Source organism: Neltuma alba, unplaced genomic scaffold (assembly GCF_004799145.2).
Source record: "Neltuma alba isolate B1F8T4 unplaced genomic scaffold, ASM479914v2 tig00004562_pilon, whole genome shotgun sequence".
Lineage (NCBI taxonomy): Eukaryota > Viridiplantae > Streptophyta > Magnoliopsida > Fabales > Fabaceae > Neltuma > Neltuma alba.
The window spans coordinates 20482-37193 of NW_021633768.1; the positions used below are offsets into that span (position 1 = coordinate 20482).

A 16712-nucleotide genomic window follows, 5' to 3' on the forward strand; every position below is an offset into this window, starting at 1 on the left:
TTCTTGTGGCAACTTTCCCATGGGAGAATTATGACCAACTCTTTGAGAGCGAAGAGAGGAATTTCATCTTCAGGAGAGTGCCCTTTGGGGTGTATGAGTGAAGAGAGTGTCCTTCATCTCATTAGAGACTGTGAGAGAGCGCAAAAAGTATGGAAGGAACTTATTAGACCTAACATGTATTCTGCTTTTTTCTCTTGTGATTTGCAGGAATGGGTAGAATGGAACACAACAAAGGAGCCAAGCAAACCTCGGTATGCCACCTGGGCATGGACAACGATATTTGGTCATGCTTGTTGGCTAATCTGGAAGCAGCGGTGTAAACAAGTTTTCGGGGAAGGTCAGAGTACCCACTTGGAGATTTTGCACCAGTGTCTATATCACCTGACGGAGCATGTGCAAGATGGGAAACTACGACACAGAATCTTCCAAAGCGGCATGGCCATAGAAGATGAGTGGCGTCCACCACCACTCAGGAAAGTAAGACTGGACGTTGATGCTTCGGTAGACAATCATGGGAAAGCTACATGCGGCGGCCTGATCAGAGACCACAGAGGACACTGGGTAATAGGATTCAAGCAACAACTTGGAAATTACCCACCTACCATTGCAGAAGTAATGGCGATCAAAGCTGGACTGGAAATGTGCCAGCAACAGAACATGCGCGATATTCTGGTTTACTCGGACTCTATGGAGGCAATCACTACGTTGATGCGAGATAATGCAATCAACCATCCTTTTCGCGCTGAGGTGGAGGAAACCAGGGAAGTGCTTTATAATTTACCGTCAGTCATGCTGTTGCATGCGAAACGAGAGGCAATGGCATGTGCTGATATCCTAGCAAGGGAAGCTCAGAGAATGGGAGACGAATTGGAAGTATTATCTCGGGTGCCAATATCCTGCAGAGCGCAAGTCGCGAGAGACCAAGAATTGGTAGATGTCAGCTTTAGAAATGCTGACTAACCTTATCTTTTTGTAACCCAAGCTTATGCTTGCCTTTCCACTCGGAAAAAAAAAAAAAATTATCATACATAGCTCAATATTCCTCTCCTTCCTTCCTTCCTTTTTCTCATCCCTCTTCTAAATATAAAAAGTGTTTGGGTAAGAACAAAACTATAGTTTCAGAAGTGTTTTTACGGTATACAAAGTAAATATGTAGAAGAGTTTGTCTCGATTTGCAGAAAAGTGCTTTTGAAAAGCACTTCTGGAACTAACCAAACCCCCCTGTAATCATGTGTATTGGCTTTCTTCGGTCAATTTTTTCCCTTGTTCTGAGCGAAGCATCCAAGAACGTCATGAAAGGGGAACGAGTTTCAGTGCCCATGATCTTGATGAATATCCTAGACTCATCAGATCTGAATCATTTATATCAGATTTGAATGATTTAGATTTAAAATATTTAATTAATTATTTTTAAATAGAAAAACTATTTTTTGAAAAAATAATAGTTAAGAAATTATCTTCATTTTAGATTCTATATATATTAAAATAATCATTTTGAATAAAAAAAATCAAATATAAATCATTCAAATGAGACATAAATAATTCAGATATAATAAGTTTAATTAAAACTGTTCCGAACAAAAGCATCAAAGTGAAACAGCATAGCGGCGGAATTTTTGCTGCTTGTCCAAGACACTGTTCAATCTTTTTTTTTTTTTTTTTTTTGCACATGAGCGAAAATTTGTTTTCTTTCTTTCTTTTAACGTCAATAGAAATTAGCTTTCACATTCCTGGAATCTAACAAGATTAACCATCTGGGCATGCTATTTGCGCTACCAAATGCCTCCTCGCTTTTCACAAGTGGGTTGCATTTGATTTTAAAAATACCAAGCATTTTTGTGTTTTCAAAATATAACTAATAAGATATTTTTGGAAATACTCATTCATTTTTCTCATATTTTCTAGGGTAAATATTAAGGAACAAAAAACCAGACCATACATTAAACCGGTTAATGTAGTGGTTCAAGGGTCAATGGGTCAAACCGAAACCCAACAAAAATCAAACCAGTTATATTAAAATAATATAATTTAATTAAAAATAACAAAATACAAGAACAATAATAATCACTAATAACAAAATATAAGAAAATACAACAATAGTTTAATTATAACAATAACAAAGTATAACAATATTAAAAATTTTGATCTTTGTCATTCCTTAATAACTAAAATTAATAATTATTGATACCAAAATCATCATTGAAATTTAATCAAAGTCATAATGACTAAGATATTATGGACTAAATGAGAAAAAATAGTATCAATAACAATATAATTATTCAAACCAGTTTATTACCGGTTTCACCAGTTTACCCCTTAGTTTGACCAGTTTGCTGCCAGTTCAATTTGTAACCAGTTCAATTATTAAACTAAATTGGACTACTAGCCAGTTCACAGGTTTTTCTGTTGAACCAATCGATTCAGTCTGATTTCTTTTCACCGGTAAATATAAAAATAATTTATATTTCTAATGACATTGACGGATTTGTCGAAGAATATGTTGGCTAAAAGTGTCCTATAATTTTAAACGAAACGAGTACTAAATTTTTTTTTTTTTTGACCGGAGAAAACGAGTACTAAATTTAAGTCTTATAATATGTTGGCTAAATTTAAGCGCACTCGCATTCAACCTGCTTGCATCGAGATTAAGGGTGGAAACAGGCCAGGTCAGGTCAGGCTTTGCTCTTAACAGGCCAGGCCTGTTTTGGAGCCTATTGGCCTGAGCCTGGCCTGTGGCCTGTTACAGGCTTATTTTTCAGCCTGAGCCTGGCCTGTGTAAAGGCCTGGCCTGGCCTAAAGCCTGTTAAAAGGCCTGTATTTTTAAAAAAATCAAATTATAATAATTATTTTTTAAAAAAAGCTAAGATTAAAAAAATGTACATAATAATTAAATTTTTAATCTTGTCTTTTATTTAAATTTTAGTATCATAACTACTATTTTAAATCTTAATTATAATTTATAAGAATGTTATTGAAAATTAATTGTAATTATATGTTAAAATTTGAAATAAGACTACGTTTAAGTACACACAAAAAATTAAAATTAAGACAAATAAATAAAGAGGAAAAAAATAATAATTTTATAATGAATAAAGAGGATATCATACTTAAATTAACATCATATGTAAGTTAGTTAATTTATCATTCTTGAAACAAAATTTTTCTTACCTATTTTTTTTTATTTTTAAGATTTAAAAATCACATTATTTATTAATATTATTATTTTAAATTATATTTTTATCTTCACTGGTCATTTAAACTTCAAAATCTAAGAAAAGATTAAGCTATTAACTATATATTAAAATTAAAAAATAAATTAAAAAAACACATTAACAATAATAGCATTAATTAATTTTTTATATATTATAATTATAAGTTCTTAACAGGCCCAGGCCAGCCTAACAGGCTTTTTAAAAAGCCTAAGCCTGGCCTGTTTAACTAAACAGGCCTTCAAACAGGCCTGAGCCTGTCATTTTTGGGAAACAGGCCAGGCCAGACCAGGCCAAATGCAGGCCAGGCCATAGGCCCCTGACAGGCCGCCTGGCCTGTTTCCACCCCTAATCGAGATGTGTATTCTATACAATTTAATTAGCTTGGTGTGGTTTTTTCCAGATGTATCCCTGTGGTTTCTTTAATTATAACTATTCGTTTCTGTACTCGTAAGTATTAGTAGCCAATAACGTTCTCTCACACTACATAAGCAGAAGTCACCAGATGTTTCCATACATTTTTTGTTAAATAAAGGAAAATGTCACTTTAATTGTCTGAAGTTGAGACAGCAAGCCTTCTGACTGAGGCCTTGCCGCAGGCCGTTCCATAATCATAGCGTAGGGAAGGGAAGGGCGAAGATGCAATGCAGTTATCTTCAGGGGGCTTCCATTTTCTGCCCTCAACCTCAAGCGTTCAGAAAACCATCTTTTCACTCGAGCTTTTCAGTTGCTCCACCGCAGACGCGCAAAGAAGGAAGTTCCGATTACAACGACGTCGCTTATAATGACAATTTTGGTTCTGAAGATGACATTCTTCACGCAATTTCTGATGCAAAATCGAAATTTATTACCAGTGCTAAAAACCCTTTTGTGAAGCACTGTCTCAAGCTCCGCAACGACTCTTCTTATCGTCGTTATCATGGTTCGGTTCTTGTCGTGGGTTCTACACCTATCAGGTTTGTCGTTTTGCTTATGCAGTCTATTTCCAAGTGCTTACTCGCGTCGGCCAACCTGCTGTTATCCTGTTTGCTCGTTGTTTCTTTGCTTCTTATTGTTGAAAATTGGATACTTGCCAAGACTTCTATGCTAGAAGTCGATTCTTTTACTGGGCCGTTAAATTTTACTGGACTTTCTGGTGACGGTGTAATCTGTCGGAAACCTTATGTTTAGCGCTTTTGAAACTTTTTCCGCTGACAAGACAGTAATTATTTTTCCTCATCCTTAGAAATTCTATTTTGAGATTCATAACCTTCAAGTTTCCGGCCTCAGATTTCTTCCCCCCGCCCTCCCGGGCAATGGGTATCCGTTATGAACCTAGCGTGTCTGACTTTTGGAGCATACTATGTAATGAATTGCATTGTCTTGTTAGCTTAAGTAGTTTATACCGATCCTTTATAGGAGAAATTATTGGTCCTATACATAGGTACCTTGCATGAGTTCATGGGTATTTAATGTTCCTTTCTAGAAAAACACCCTTCTTGTGGATTTCCGATGTAGGTTATTTATACATGCTTTTCTAAATAGACGGTGTTAAATGTTAATTAGACTTAGATATGACAATCTACTTCAATTTTAAGACTATTTTAATAAGACAGCTGACTTTTCTTAGTTTCGATGAGGTATGACTTATATTTAGGATTGAATGGAGTATACTCTTAGTCCTAATCTTCAATGAGTATGAAGCATTGTGGTATTTAATTATTCTCATAGGCTGCTTGGACTTTCAATTGAACATTATTTCCTTGTGTAAGAGTTGTTTTCAGCTTTGTTCTTTTGCACAGAGTGTGTATATATATTAGGCTCTTGGAAAGAACTTCTTGCATTGGTTCTCAATTCAAGTTTTCCCCCCCTGTTATCACTAAATCCTTCTCATGGTAGAGTCGAAACACTTTTTTCCGAGATACGGGTTGCTGGAATTACAGAACTTTGGCAGCAAAGTTACAAACCTGGTGTCATAAGTATCTTAAATAGCTGTAAATCAAGAAGATGTTTATTTCAGACTTGAGCCTTCATTGATTTTTATGTAGACAATAATATGGATGCCTTAAATACAATTCTATAACATTTCAAACATGTACTTCCACTTTGTGATTTGTCGGCCCGTTTGACTTTCTCAAAGGGAAGGCATGATAACAGCATATAGGAAATTGCACTTCAAAAAGTCATCGGAGACAAAGAAAATATCTATCTATATCCGTTGCTAAGAGTGACAGTGACTAGTGTACAAACTCAATGCAACCCTTAAGTTGGGAGGAAAATTTAATTTGTCAAATATAACCAAACAATATCCTGACATTATTTGTTTGGCTACCCTAGCACAAATGTCTGTCACATTGCAAAAATCTGTCCATCACATATGATGTTATGGATAAAAATATTTCAGGGATTGAATCTATGAGAAGGCTGTTGATGAAGATAAAATTGTCATTTGCAGAGAAATATACAGGTTTCAAGAGTCATCGCAAGATAACAATATTAAGATGGATTGTTTGATTCTGCCTGATAAAACTGAGATTCCAGCAGGGCTAGATAAATCCCCTACTTCAGTTGTGCGTGTGAGTTCTACAGTGATGAAAAAACTTGCACGGCTGCAGTCAACTGATAGTCTTGATGCCATGGCCCTGATGAATATCCCTACCAGTTTCTTCAGTTTAGATGACAATCAAGACACAGCAGATTGTCGGAGGTGGTTTCCATCTCCTCATCGGATTTTAGTCCTTGAAAGGATTCAGGTGACAATTATGCCCTGCTTAATTTAACCATTGGATCATGGTGTGTTTGGTTCTTTCTGATTTTGGGAGCATGCAGCTCATTATGCTTCTGTTAGTGTTGTCACCCCTTCTTTTGGTTATTATAAGTGCTTCTTCTAGAAAGCTACTTTTTGGGTTGGCGGTTAGTGGAGGTGCCTTTTAGAGTCAGTATTAAGGAAGCTGCATGAGACCAACTTAGAATACCGAGTTATTCTATACCATTCAATTTGTAGTCTAGTGCATATTCTTGCGTAGTTTTGCTGAAGAGCTGAAATGAAAGTTCCTATTTCCGTAGTTGAAATTTCCTTGGCAAAAGGGGTAGTTATGTTATCCTTGTTATAGTTCGGATGAGGTGATGAAGAAGTTGAATAAAATATGATTTACTCTAGTTGCCAGAAGGGGCTTGAGCTGGACTAATTTTGGGCTGTTTCATCTGTTACCTTTTTATTTGCAACCACTATAGTATAACGATGTTGCAACTTTAAGAAATGTGCATGACTAAGAGAGTTGTTCCCTGCAGGATCCTGGTAACCTTGGTACATTACTCAGATCAGCTGTGGCCTTTGGCTGGGTAAGGACTGCATTGTAAACCTCAAATCATTCTCCTCTTCCATCCACCCAGGTCCTTTTTTTTTATTTAATTAAACTTGTAATTGTAATTTTTTAATGCTTATTTGAATGGTCTCTGATTCTTATGATTGCCAGCTAAAGTGTATAGGAACTTGTTTTTGATAGACTTGATTAAGTTGCATCATTTCTTTTTGTTAGTGAAGAATCTGCTGGCTTTAATTTTTTATTGACTTGCTTCCATGCTTACATTTTACAAAAAACATGTGATGCCTGCAGCCCTGAAATTTAATGGTTTTGTGTGGAAGGAAAAAGGAAAATGTAATAGAAGCAGAGTGGGTTAAGATTAACAAAAATTCGCCTCCTTGGAAGCAAACCAGGAAAATTCAGAAGATAAAATTTTTCATTTATTTCCCCAAAAGGACCATAAAAATATTCCATTTTTGCTAGTTTGAATTTTTGACTACCTTTAACTTCACTGGCCAAATTACTTCTCCACGACTTATTTAGTCAATTGACAAACTTATTGCATAGAAACCAGTGTTGTAACTGACTCGAATATTTGAAACTTCTAATAAACAATAAGACAATTTTTCTATTCTGCATCAAGTTATAGAATGTTACTCTCATTTTTCTTTATCATAAAATCGGTGATTTGGCATTAACAGTCTAAGGAATTCTAGTGCCACCCAATTCTCATTTTAGTTCACCGTGAGACTTCTTTCTCTTGTGCACGTACAATATATTAGAAGAACTCCTGTTTCATAACATACGTCAAACAAAATTGTTTTCTTGCATCATCTGGACCCAACAGAGTTTACATAATTTTTAATACGTCTTAGAGGACTTGACTTGCATGGCTATTGTTCAACAGGACGGCGTTTTTCTTCTTCCTGGTTGCTGTGATCCATTCAATGATAAAGCTCTTAAAGCTAGCCGAGGTGCTGCCTTTCAGCTACCCATAGTTTCTGGCAGTTGGATTCATCTGGAGTCTCTTATAGGGCAATTCCGAATGAAGTTGTTAGGTGGCCATCCAGAGGATGAAGGGGTAGCCAAACCGGTTAGTCGGATGTCTCCAGGCTTCTGCGATTCTGTATCGGATAAGCCTCTGTGCTTGGTTTTGGGTAGTGAAGGAAGTGGGCTTTCAGAGAAGTCCATGGAAGCATGTGAGCTTGTCAGCATTCCAATGGCCGGAGAATTTGAGTCTCTCAATGTTTCAGTTGCTGGTGGGATTTTCATGTATATGCTGCAGCCAAAGTGTAGATGATCATGTTCCATATTATAGTGTGTCACTTTTTGGTTCATGATTTGATTTCGTCTTGCGATAGCATGTAAAGGTCCATTTTCATTCTTGCTCTGATCCTATAGAGGAAATTTTTTACAGCAAAGTAAAATCCATCTTGCCGCTTGACCATTTTTTTCACTAAACAGAAGTTCATATGTGTAGTTTGGATTTGAGTCTTATCAAGATCTGGGCAGGCATAGCAACTTGAAGTTGAAAAGAGATTGAGATGAAATGGTGGATAATATTTCTGACGCAATGGGTCTCAATTTTGTTTATTTTTCCTCCTTGTATTTCAAGAGGGGATTTTAGATCCCATTACTCTCTTTTTTCAAGTGCCACATGAGTTGATGGGAATTAGTTTTGGGGTAAGGTGCAAAAGCATCCGTGAAATGTATCCTAATGCGCATTTACCTAGGTGTAGAAGCATATATGAATCTTCTAAACTAGAGCACATGAAGATGAAAGTTTTGCTGTTTTAGAAGATCCATGGGTACTTCTGTACCTGAGTAAATTCTTTAATGCCAAATACGCATGGGGAAATATTTCATGTGTACCTCTTCACCTTAACTCTTCAGTTCACTATAAAGTTGTTTTATGGCAAAAATTATGTACTTTCTTTTAATCAATAGTCATACTCCATGTAAGCTTTACTTTTGGAGAGAATTGTGATTCAAAATATAAATTTTATTTTTGAGTTTGTCTGAATTTTTTTTTTTGTCCTTAATTGATCATGTTTAGTACTCACCCTCTTTTATTAATATTACTACTATATATTCTTTTTTATTCTTTTTCATTTATTACTTCTTTCATTTAGCCTCTTAATAAATAAATAAGGGTAAATTTGAGAGAAAAAAATATCGTTAACTTATTTATTATTTTTAACTAATTTTAGCTGTTGGTTTGTTAAATATAATTTGATTATTTGAAGTTTATATATATGATTGGAGGAGTATTATTTTGTCAGTAGACAAATCTCATAGCTACTACTCTTGAAGTTAAAATTGTTTATTATAAAAGTCTAACACTTGCTTTTCCGCTGGTGTGGTAAAAAATCAAAAGTCTTCATTTATAAGCCATACTGGACTCAATTAATTCATCAAGGAAAAATATCTATAGTATCTTTGGTTCTAATTATAAAATCTTGTCTGTAGAATACAAATAAAGTTTTATAATCAGAATTAGTATAAATAAAGCCTTGTAATTAGGAGAAGAAATAGTATTTTTTTAATGACTAATAATAATGTTAGCATTTTGGAGAGCTCGAAGAGGAAAAGGAAAAAGAGAGCTAGAGACTGTAGATGACTCGCAAAAACAACCAACAACAAAATAGGAAATCAAAACACTAACAGAATGCTTAAAATAAAGTTGCGCGAACGCGGCAATGTCAGAAGTGAGATCGGAACAATTAAAGAGGCTACCGGTACCCATCTGCTCTTTTCTACTTTCTCACTCCATCTGAGATACAGCAGCTTCGCTTCACCACCACAATCTCAGCGATATTCTTTATCCACATCCCATGTTGATGACGTTCGGCAAGCAAACTCAACAGCAATCCTCACCTTCGAGTCTCTTTTCTATCCGCGGCTCACTCCTTTTCCTCGCAATTTTAACATTACTCTCTTTTACCTATCTCGCCATCAAATACTCCGCTCCCGCACCTCAGGTATCCTTTCCCTCGCTTTCCTCCTTTCTGTTTCATTCTTCGATGTCAAAGTCGTTTCTTGATTTTCTTTCTTTTCCTTTTGTTCTATTTCGGAGGTTTCCGTCGCTAAACTGATCGATGCTGAAGTGAAAAATGCGGTTACGGAGGAGGAGAAGGACGAGGAATTTTCTGACATATATCACTCGCCGCATGTGTTCAAGTTAAATTACGCGGAAATGGAGAAGAAATTCAAGGTGTATATATATCCCGACGGGGATCCCAACACGTTTTACCAGACGCCCAGGAAGCTTACTGGCAAGTATTCGAGCGAAGGATACTTTTTTCAGAATATAAGAGAGAGTCGATTCCGTACTGATGATCCAGATCAGGCCCATCTCTTTTTCATTCCGATCTCATGCCACAAGATGCGAGGCAAGGTATGAGTTGTCTGTTATGAGATTTCATGATTCTGGCTATGGTGGTTCTGTGTATATATGGAGTTCTTCTGCTTGTATATTAGAACTTTTAGCACTGCAATTGCCAAATTGTGATTCTTTGCTGCATCCCAGGTGAGATATGCTCTAGGCATGCCCTTTGGAGTTTAGGAAATATCTACCTTTGGCTTTTGCCTTAGAGATCTGATATGGAAGTAGTGAGCCTTCAGTGAGGTTAACTGCGAAAATGGTTGATACTAACCAATTCATTTGCATTTGCATGATTGTTCTTTGTTTTACTCCATGCTCCGAGCCTTCAGTTTTTAGGTTAGAAAATGTCTGCCGTCGAGTTTTTCTGTTGAGATGCGAGAAGATAGTAGCATTCAGTTGGATGTAATGCAGAAAAGGGTTGATAATGACAAATGTATTTTAGATGCGACTATAACTTGGATATGAATTTTTATAGATATGACTATGACTATATAGCTTTTGACGCCCAAAAAAGAAAAAAGGGACAGGCAGGACCCCATCTAATGAAACAGTAGACTTTACTTTCTGATGTTCCTTATTAGTGATTCTTATTTAGGAATACCAAACAAGTCTGTATTATGAAGAAAATCATGTAGTTTGAGATGTGAATGGTTTGGCATAAAGATGGGGAGGTGTGTGAAATATGTGAATCCATCATGCATTCAATTACAATCCCCCCCCCCCAAAAAAAAATAAATAAATAAGATATTCCTTTTCTTTTCTTACCTCCCTTGAAGGATACTAGCTATGTTCTTAAAAATCCATGATTAAATTGTCATAGAATATCAATAAAATTACTAATTCTTCTAGTACTTGCTATAAATCTTTTCCCTGTGTGCATACAATCTCTTATTATATAACTTAGATGTGGTTTGTGCTAATCATATTTAAATTTTTTCTTGGGCCCTTAGTCCTTTATGGATATTGTCTCATTTCCTGGGTATACTTCCTTGCAATTGCATACTTTATTTCATGCATCCTTCCTGGGCTTTGTTTTCTTAATTATTATGTCATATGATGGGAAGTTGATGAATTGTTCATATACATTCTTAACAAACGGCTATGGTTTCTTTGCTAAGTAAGGAAACGCGAAAGTGCATAACAAAAAATACATACAATGTACTTCAAGTCTGGATGGAGAATTGCCTCCTTGTTCATGGGGTTTGTTCTTGTGTATCATGCAGGGCACATCTTATGAGAACATGACCATAATTGTGCAAAATTACGTGGAGGGCTTAATAGCCAAATATCCTTATTGGAACAGAACCTTGGGTGCAGATCACTTTTTTGTCACCTGTCATGATGTTGGTGTAAGGGCAACAGAAGGACTTCCACTCCTTGTAAAGAATTCCATACGAGCTGTATGCTCCCCTAGCTATGATGTTGGATTTATTCCACACAAAGATGTTGCTCTTCCTCAAGTACTGCAGCCGTTTGCTCTTCCAGCTGGAGGCAATGATATAGAAAATAGGTAAAATTTTTAGTGTATATATTTTCATTCTCACTGATGTTAGTTCCTAATTTGAGAACATATATTCAATTTAGGGCATCATTACTTCCTTGTACAGATGACTTTTGCTCCTGCTATCATTTGTTAATCTTGTTCTCATTCTTGTTATTCTTTGAGGATGGCATGACGTAATTATTTACACAACTTATAGATGCCCATGACTTCAACTTGGTTTCCGGACCATGTTTGTCAAGTTTCTAAATCCACAGTTGTATGTCAGTGACTCATTTTTCTTTCAATCTGGTTTAACAATATCTACTCATTTCTTTTTTTGAACACATGTTGATATAATGTATAAAGTGAAATGAGAGGTATTGGGTTAAGCCCAAGCCAATAGTTGTATGATAGTTGGTGCACTAGTTTAGTCTAGATTCGCTGAACTTAGTCTAGAAATCAATGCCTATATAATGGGCCTGTGAATTGGGCCAAGCTAAGTCACAAAGTATATGAAGTGTATGCGAGAGAGGGAGTAGGCTAGATGTATGGAGTATACAAGGGGTAGTGCATCAAATAAGTATGCTAAGTCGTTAGAGACCATGAGTTATATGAACCTATACATACTAGACACAAGACAATTGTAAAGTTGATGACCCTTAATGACAGGTTGCATTACTCTCTATCTCTCTCTGTGTTTCTAAACTCTTCCTCTGTTTCTCTTGAATATCTCTTCTCTCCTGCTATTTCTCTCTTCTTCCTTCTTTCGTACAGCATTCATCTATAATAGTGGGTCAGAAGGAAGACTCAAGAAATCGATGAGTGAATTTGTAGGAGAGCCTAGTGCTCTTGAATTGCTAGGAACCAGTGTTTGTGTTTTCTGTTTTACCCTAATTCTCTTATCACGGCTGCCCACCAAACCCCTTTTCTTGACTTGTTCATTATTAAATGTTAAATGAGTCTGGGAATTTGCTTGGCAATGTAACTGTGAGGGATGCTGACTTTCCTCAACTATCAATCTGAAATAACTTCATAGGTTCTAGAAATTCAGTGGTTCCCAACTTTGTCATCTCCTTCAGTTGGCCCTCTCAAATGGCAGGAATACTAATTCTGGTTACGTTAACTTTTTTGAATTTCTCTTCTGGGTCTTCAATCTCCAGATGCTGCAGCTCTTCCTCAGCATCCTCTTCTGTCGTTATGTCTGTTGAGATCTCATCTGATATTGGCCTCACTGTTTTCTTGTTTCACCTTTTATCTCCTCTTTCGCTTTCATATCGTTTCCAACATTTTCTTCCTCAATTTGCGCCTCTACTTTAGCCATTTCTTCCTCTTTCTTTTTTATATAGCTTTTTTCATTGCTTTTATTGTTTGTCTTAGCTACGTGGCCCTTTTCCAGCTTCATCTCAGTCTTCACTCTGCAATTCTTCTTTTAGGCTTCTCATTAGAAACTCCCATGGATTGCACTACTCTAACATTAAACTGATGGAACTCAAACCTCCAAATCATATTAACATTTGCAAAAATCTAACTGAGTGTAAGTCTAACCATATATCTACATAGAAAATAAGAGAAAATGACAGGAAATACACAAGCACACCGGTTCCTAGCATTTTGAGAGTGCTAGGCTCTCCCGCACATTCACTGACTTATTTCTTGAACCCGTTACCTCTTTATATATAATCCCCACCCGTAGCCTACTTTCTCACTCACACACGCCTCATATACTTTATGCAACTCATCTTGGCCCATTTATTCTCTTCTCAAAGAGTTGGACATTTCAGTAGTTTGAGTACCATGCAATTGTTGTGATAAGTCCAAGACAGTTGATTTAGCTGCTAACCTGGTCATAGACACTAAAACTAAACACATTGAGTTAGGACTTTAATTTATCTGGAAGAAGGTGGTTAATGGGATTATTCAGGTGAATTATGCCACCTGCTGTTGATCAAGTAGCTAATATATTGACAAAGCTAGGTGAAATGACTCCTGAAGAGCTTGTTCTCAGGTTATCGAAAGCTGATTACCTCTTGGCAACAGCCACTTTTATCTACTCTATCTAATCTCAATTTAAATTCTTGAATGGTCAGAGGATTTTTGTTTTCCTCCATTTAAAATCCTAAAATTTGATTCTTGGTCCTAATATTGTGAAGGATCTGCCTTTCAGCTTTTCTTGATCATGACGCTTCTCTGCCTGTGCTTCTATCTTCAGCACATTTTAGTCAGTGGCATGAAATGAGATTTTCAAAACAGGAGAGAATCAGTCATCAATTTTCTAATTTCTCAATACATGTAAAGTGACCTATAATTTTTAGGCAGGATGCTAATCCTATTGTTCTTTAGGATGGCGGATAATTCTTCCAAATGTATAATTCTATTTCAAATTTTATTTTTATATTTGTGAATATTGCAGGACAAATCTTGGCTTCTGGGCTGGTCATCGAAACTCCAAAATTAGAGTTATCCTTGCACGTGTATGGGAAAATGACACAGAGCTTGATATTTCAAACAATAGGATTAGCAGGGCTGTTGGGCCTCTGGTATACCAGAAAAGATTTTACAAGAACAAGTTTTGCATTTGCCCTGGAGGTTCACAGGTCAATAGTGCTCGGATAACTGACTCTATTCATTATGGATGCATTCCTGGTAGGCCTTTTCCCTTCTGATTGTGTTTATTTTATCTTACAGTTGCATATGAAGTACTAAAACCATACGACTTTCTGACAGTGCGAATTAGTATAAACTGATCACTGATATTTATGGATGAGACGGGGAAGGCTTACCTTGCATCCTTCTTCTTATAAAAAATTGCTGTTAGATATTGTGGACCGGTTGCCCTTATATTTAAATACACATATTGAAATGATATTTTGCATCAAAAATTGCTGTTAGGTATTGTGAACTGCTTGCACTTATATTTAAATACACATATTGAAATGATATGTTGTATGCTAAGAAACATTAGCAAACCCTATTTATATCTAGACTGAAGTGTATTTACTAGCTCCCAGGACAGGAATCATATGTTGACGTGTGAAACGAGAGAGCATCTGAAAACTAGTCATTTCAGAACTAAATAATCTATACATTATTTAATATGAAAAAGAAGATCTCATAATTGGATGACATTACTAGCTGTTCTGTGGAAGATTGGGGGGATTGAGGTGCACCACTGAATCGTCTAGGGCTCAGTTCTAGGGCCTTCCACTCAACTTCTCAGCTTCAATCACCTTAGTTATTGCCAGGAAGCTTGCATTTTCTTACCCTGCTATGTGCATGATGACAATGCTGAATTCTAGTTCTATCGTTTATGTCTAATCGTATAATTAGTGCCAAAACATGTTAGATATACACTTCAGCCCTTTTTTGTGATGACTGCTGAAGCAGCTGTGTTAGCATGATTGACATGACTTAGAAGGTTGAAGAGAATATACACACGCACGCACGCACAAGTATTGCCTTTGCCTTTTATAATGTGATTTGATGTCTGAGGATACCTTGTAATTGATCTCATGTTGAATTGATTTTTGCAGTGATATTGTCAAATTACTACGACCTGCCTTTTAATGATATTCTTGATTGGAGTAAATTCTCCGTCGTACTCAAGGAGAGTGATGTTTATCATCTTAAGCAAATCCTGAAAAACATATCCTATGAAGATTTTGTTGCACTTCATAAGAATGTCGTAAAGGTGAGAATTTACATACCACTGTATTGAGAACTTATATATTAATCAATAATCATGGTCTTTTTTCGCCAAAGGAAGAAATTCAAGTCTCGAGATTTCTATTTCGCTGCATATCCTTATTCTTGCTTAAATTAATATAATTCAGAACGAGAGTGGAAATCAAGAGAATGCGCCTGAAAACCTTTATCTTTAACATTGATAGTTAATACTATGATTTTTGTTGCCTATCGAATCATTTTCTTTCATGTATGGAATTAACGGAGCTGGGTGACGTTTGCTTTCAGGTTCAGAGACATTTCCAGTGGAACACGCCTCCCATAAGCTATGACGCATTCCATATGGTAATGTATGACCTTTGGTTGCGCCACCATACTATCAAATATTGATACCGTAAATTCATTCATTCTGTATACTTAACAGTTTTAACACTCGGAAACGTTGTACATAAAACTGTATGTTGCTTAACGTTTTACCAGTGGGGAGATTTTGATTCATTTGTTCTTACTATTTTAGGATTGCTCCCCTTTCAGGCCTATAATTTATGTATATTTTTCTTTATTTTCCTCTTCGAGTCTGCTGTAAAAGTCAGTTTTGTTGTGAAAACGTTTTGCTTTCAAGAGTTTCTGTTGTTAGTCTGTGTCTGTGGAATTATTAACGGTGGTTATAGTTCAACTAATTAATTCTGTATTGTGACCAAAGAAGACAATTAATTCTGTATTGAGTTGACCACGTTTACTGTATCTGAAAATAATGTTAAGAAGATCCCTTGCCTTAATTTCCCTAGAATGATGAGCATTTGAAATTGAATCTAATAATACCTTGTCTGGGGACCAAAGGTTAGATTTTGATGGGGAGCTTAACGATTAAAAGTAAATGGATCCGTTGGGGGTAGCTGTGGAGCACGAAGTCGAACAAGTAAACAAAGTTTGAATTTCAATACTCTTAATCATAGCTAAAGCCTCGAGGTATTTATTTATTTTATGTAATAAAACGTATGTCGTCTTTTTCAGCTTCGATAGGAGTTACAGAAAGAGAGGGATCTATCCACACACACAAAAAAAGTTAAAATGTAAATTTGTTTAAAAAATTTTTATTTATGAGCGTTTGGGTACTCAAAAGTTTTTGGATTGCTTCTAAAGTTTGAAATCATAACAATTTTGCCTCTCACCGGACTATTAGAATATTGACATTAATCATGATTATTTTTAACGATGTGGGATTAAATTTCAAATTTCATGAATTAAAAATAGTATTAACGCAATATTTAAAATCAGAATTTTTGGACGAACAAAATATATTTTATTTACTAAGTTTCACCAATATCATTATAGTAAAAATATGGGCACTAACTCGATGCATGATTGCCTACACTTAGGCGCGCTATGTACACACAATTACATTTGAATTGCAAACGATTCTCTTGCTTTGATGTTTTCAAATAAAAATGATAGACCCACATACTGTAAATTTGTTGCCATGGCATGATTGATTAGATGTATAATAATGAGAAAATTATAGAATAACCAATTATAATTGAGGTGGATGAAAAAGGACTCATGTAAGTTCAAATTATATGAATGTTAAAAAAAATATACATCATGAATCTCAGAATTTACATGACTTGATGATATATTTGATACCATGTAGCAATTAAAAAAAATATGGA

General features: G+C 35.8%; 2 protein-coding genes across 2 annotated transcripts; both read left to right on the top strand.

Annotated features, from left to right (window-relative positions):
* Nucleotides 1-3790: 3790 nt before the first annotated feature.
* On the top strand, nucleotides 3791-7909 carry LOC114745245 (uncharacterized tRNA/rRNA methyltransferase slr1673-like). Its single transcript, XM_028933394.1, has 4 exons — nucleotides 3791-4165; nucleotides 5644-5941; nucleotides 6480-6530; nucleotides 7401-7909. Exons 1-4 carry the CDS (start codon nucleotides 3849-3851, stop codon nucleotides 7791-7793), a joined length of 1059 nt encoding a protein of 352 aa, XP_028789227.1. The 5' UTR covers nucleotides 3791-3848; the 3' UTR covers nucleotides 7794-7909.
* A 1299-nt stretch (nucleotides 7910-9208) lies between these two features.
* Nucleotides 9209-15722, top strand: LOC114745238 (probable glycosyltransferase At5g03795). Its single transcript, XM_028933387.1, has 6 exons — nucleotides 9209-9474; nucleotides 9570-9890; nucleotides 11102-11388; nucleotides 13772-14004; nucleotides 14892-15049; nucleotides 15331-15722. Exons 1-6 carry the CDS (start codon nucleotides 9328-9330, stop codon nucleotides 15430-15432), a joined length of 1248 nt encoding a protein of 415 aa, XP_028789220.1. The 5' UTR covers nucleotides 9209-9327; the 3' UTR covers nucleotides 15433-15722.
* Nucleotides 15723-16712: the final 990 nt, after the last annotated feature.

Bases quoted from the DNA above. Each gene is read 5' to 3' on its own strand.
- LOC114745245 (XM_028933394.1), top strand. From the start codon at position 3,849: ATGCAATGCAGTTATCTTCAGGGGGCTTCCATTTTCTGCCCTCAACCT. The intron at 4,166-5,643 runs GTTTGTCGTTTT...TGTCATTTGCAG, and splicing joins GTGGGTTCTACACCTATCAG to AGAAATATACAGGTTTCAAG. The intron at 5,942-6,479 runs GTGACAATTATG...TGTTCCCTGCAG, and splicing joins TAGTCCTTGAAAGGATTCAG to GATCCTGGTAACCTTGGTAC.
- LOC114745238 (XM_028933387.1), top strand. From the start codon at position 9,328: ATGTTGATGACGTTCGGCAAGCAAACTCAACAGCAATCCTCACCTTCG. The intron at 14,005-14,891 runs GTAGGCCTTTTC...TGATTTTTGCAG, and splicing joins TCATTATGGATGCATTCCTG to TGATATTGTCAAATTACTAC. The intron at 15,050-15,330 runs GTGAGAATTTAC...GTTTGCTTTCAG, and splicing joins TTCATAAGAATGTCGTAAAG to GTTCAGAGACATTTCCAGTG.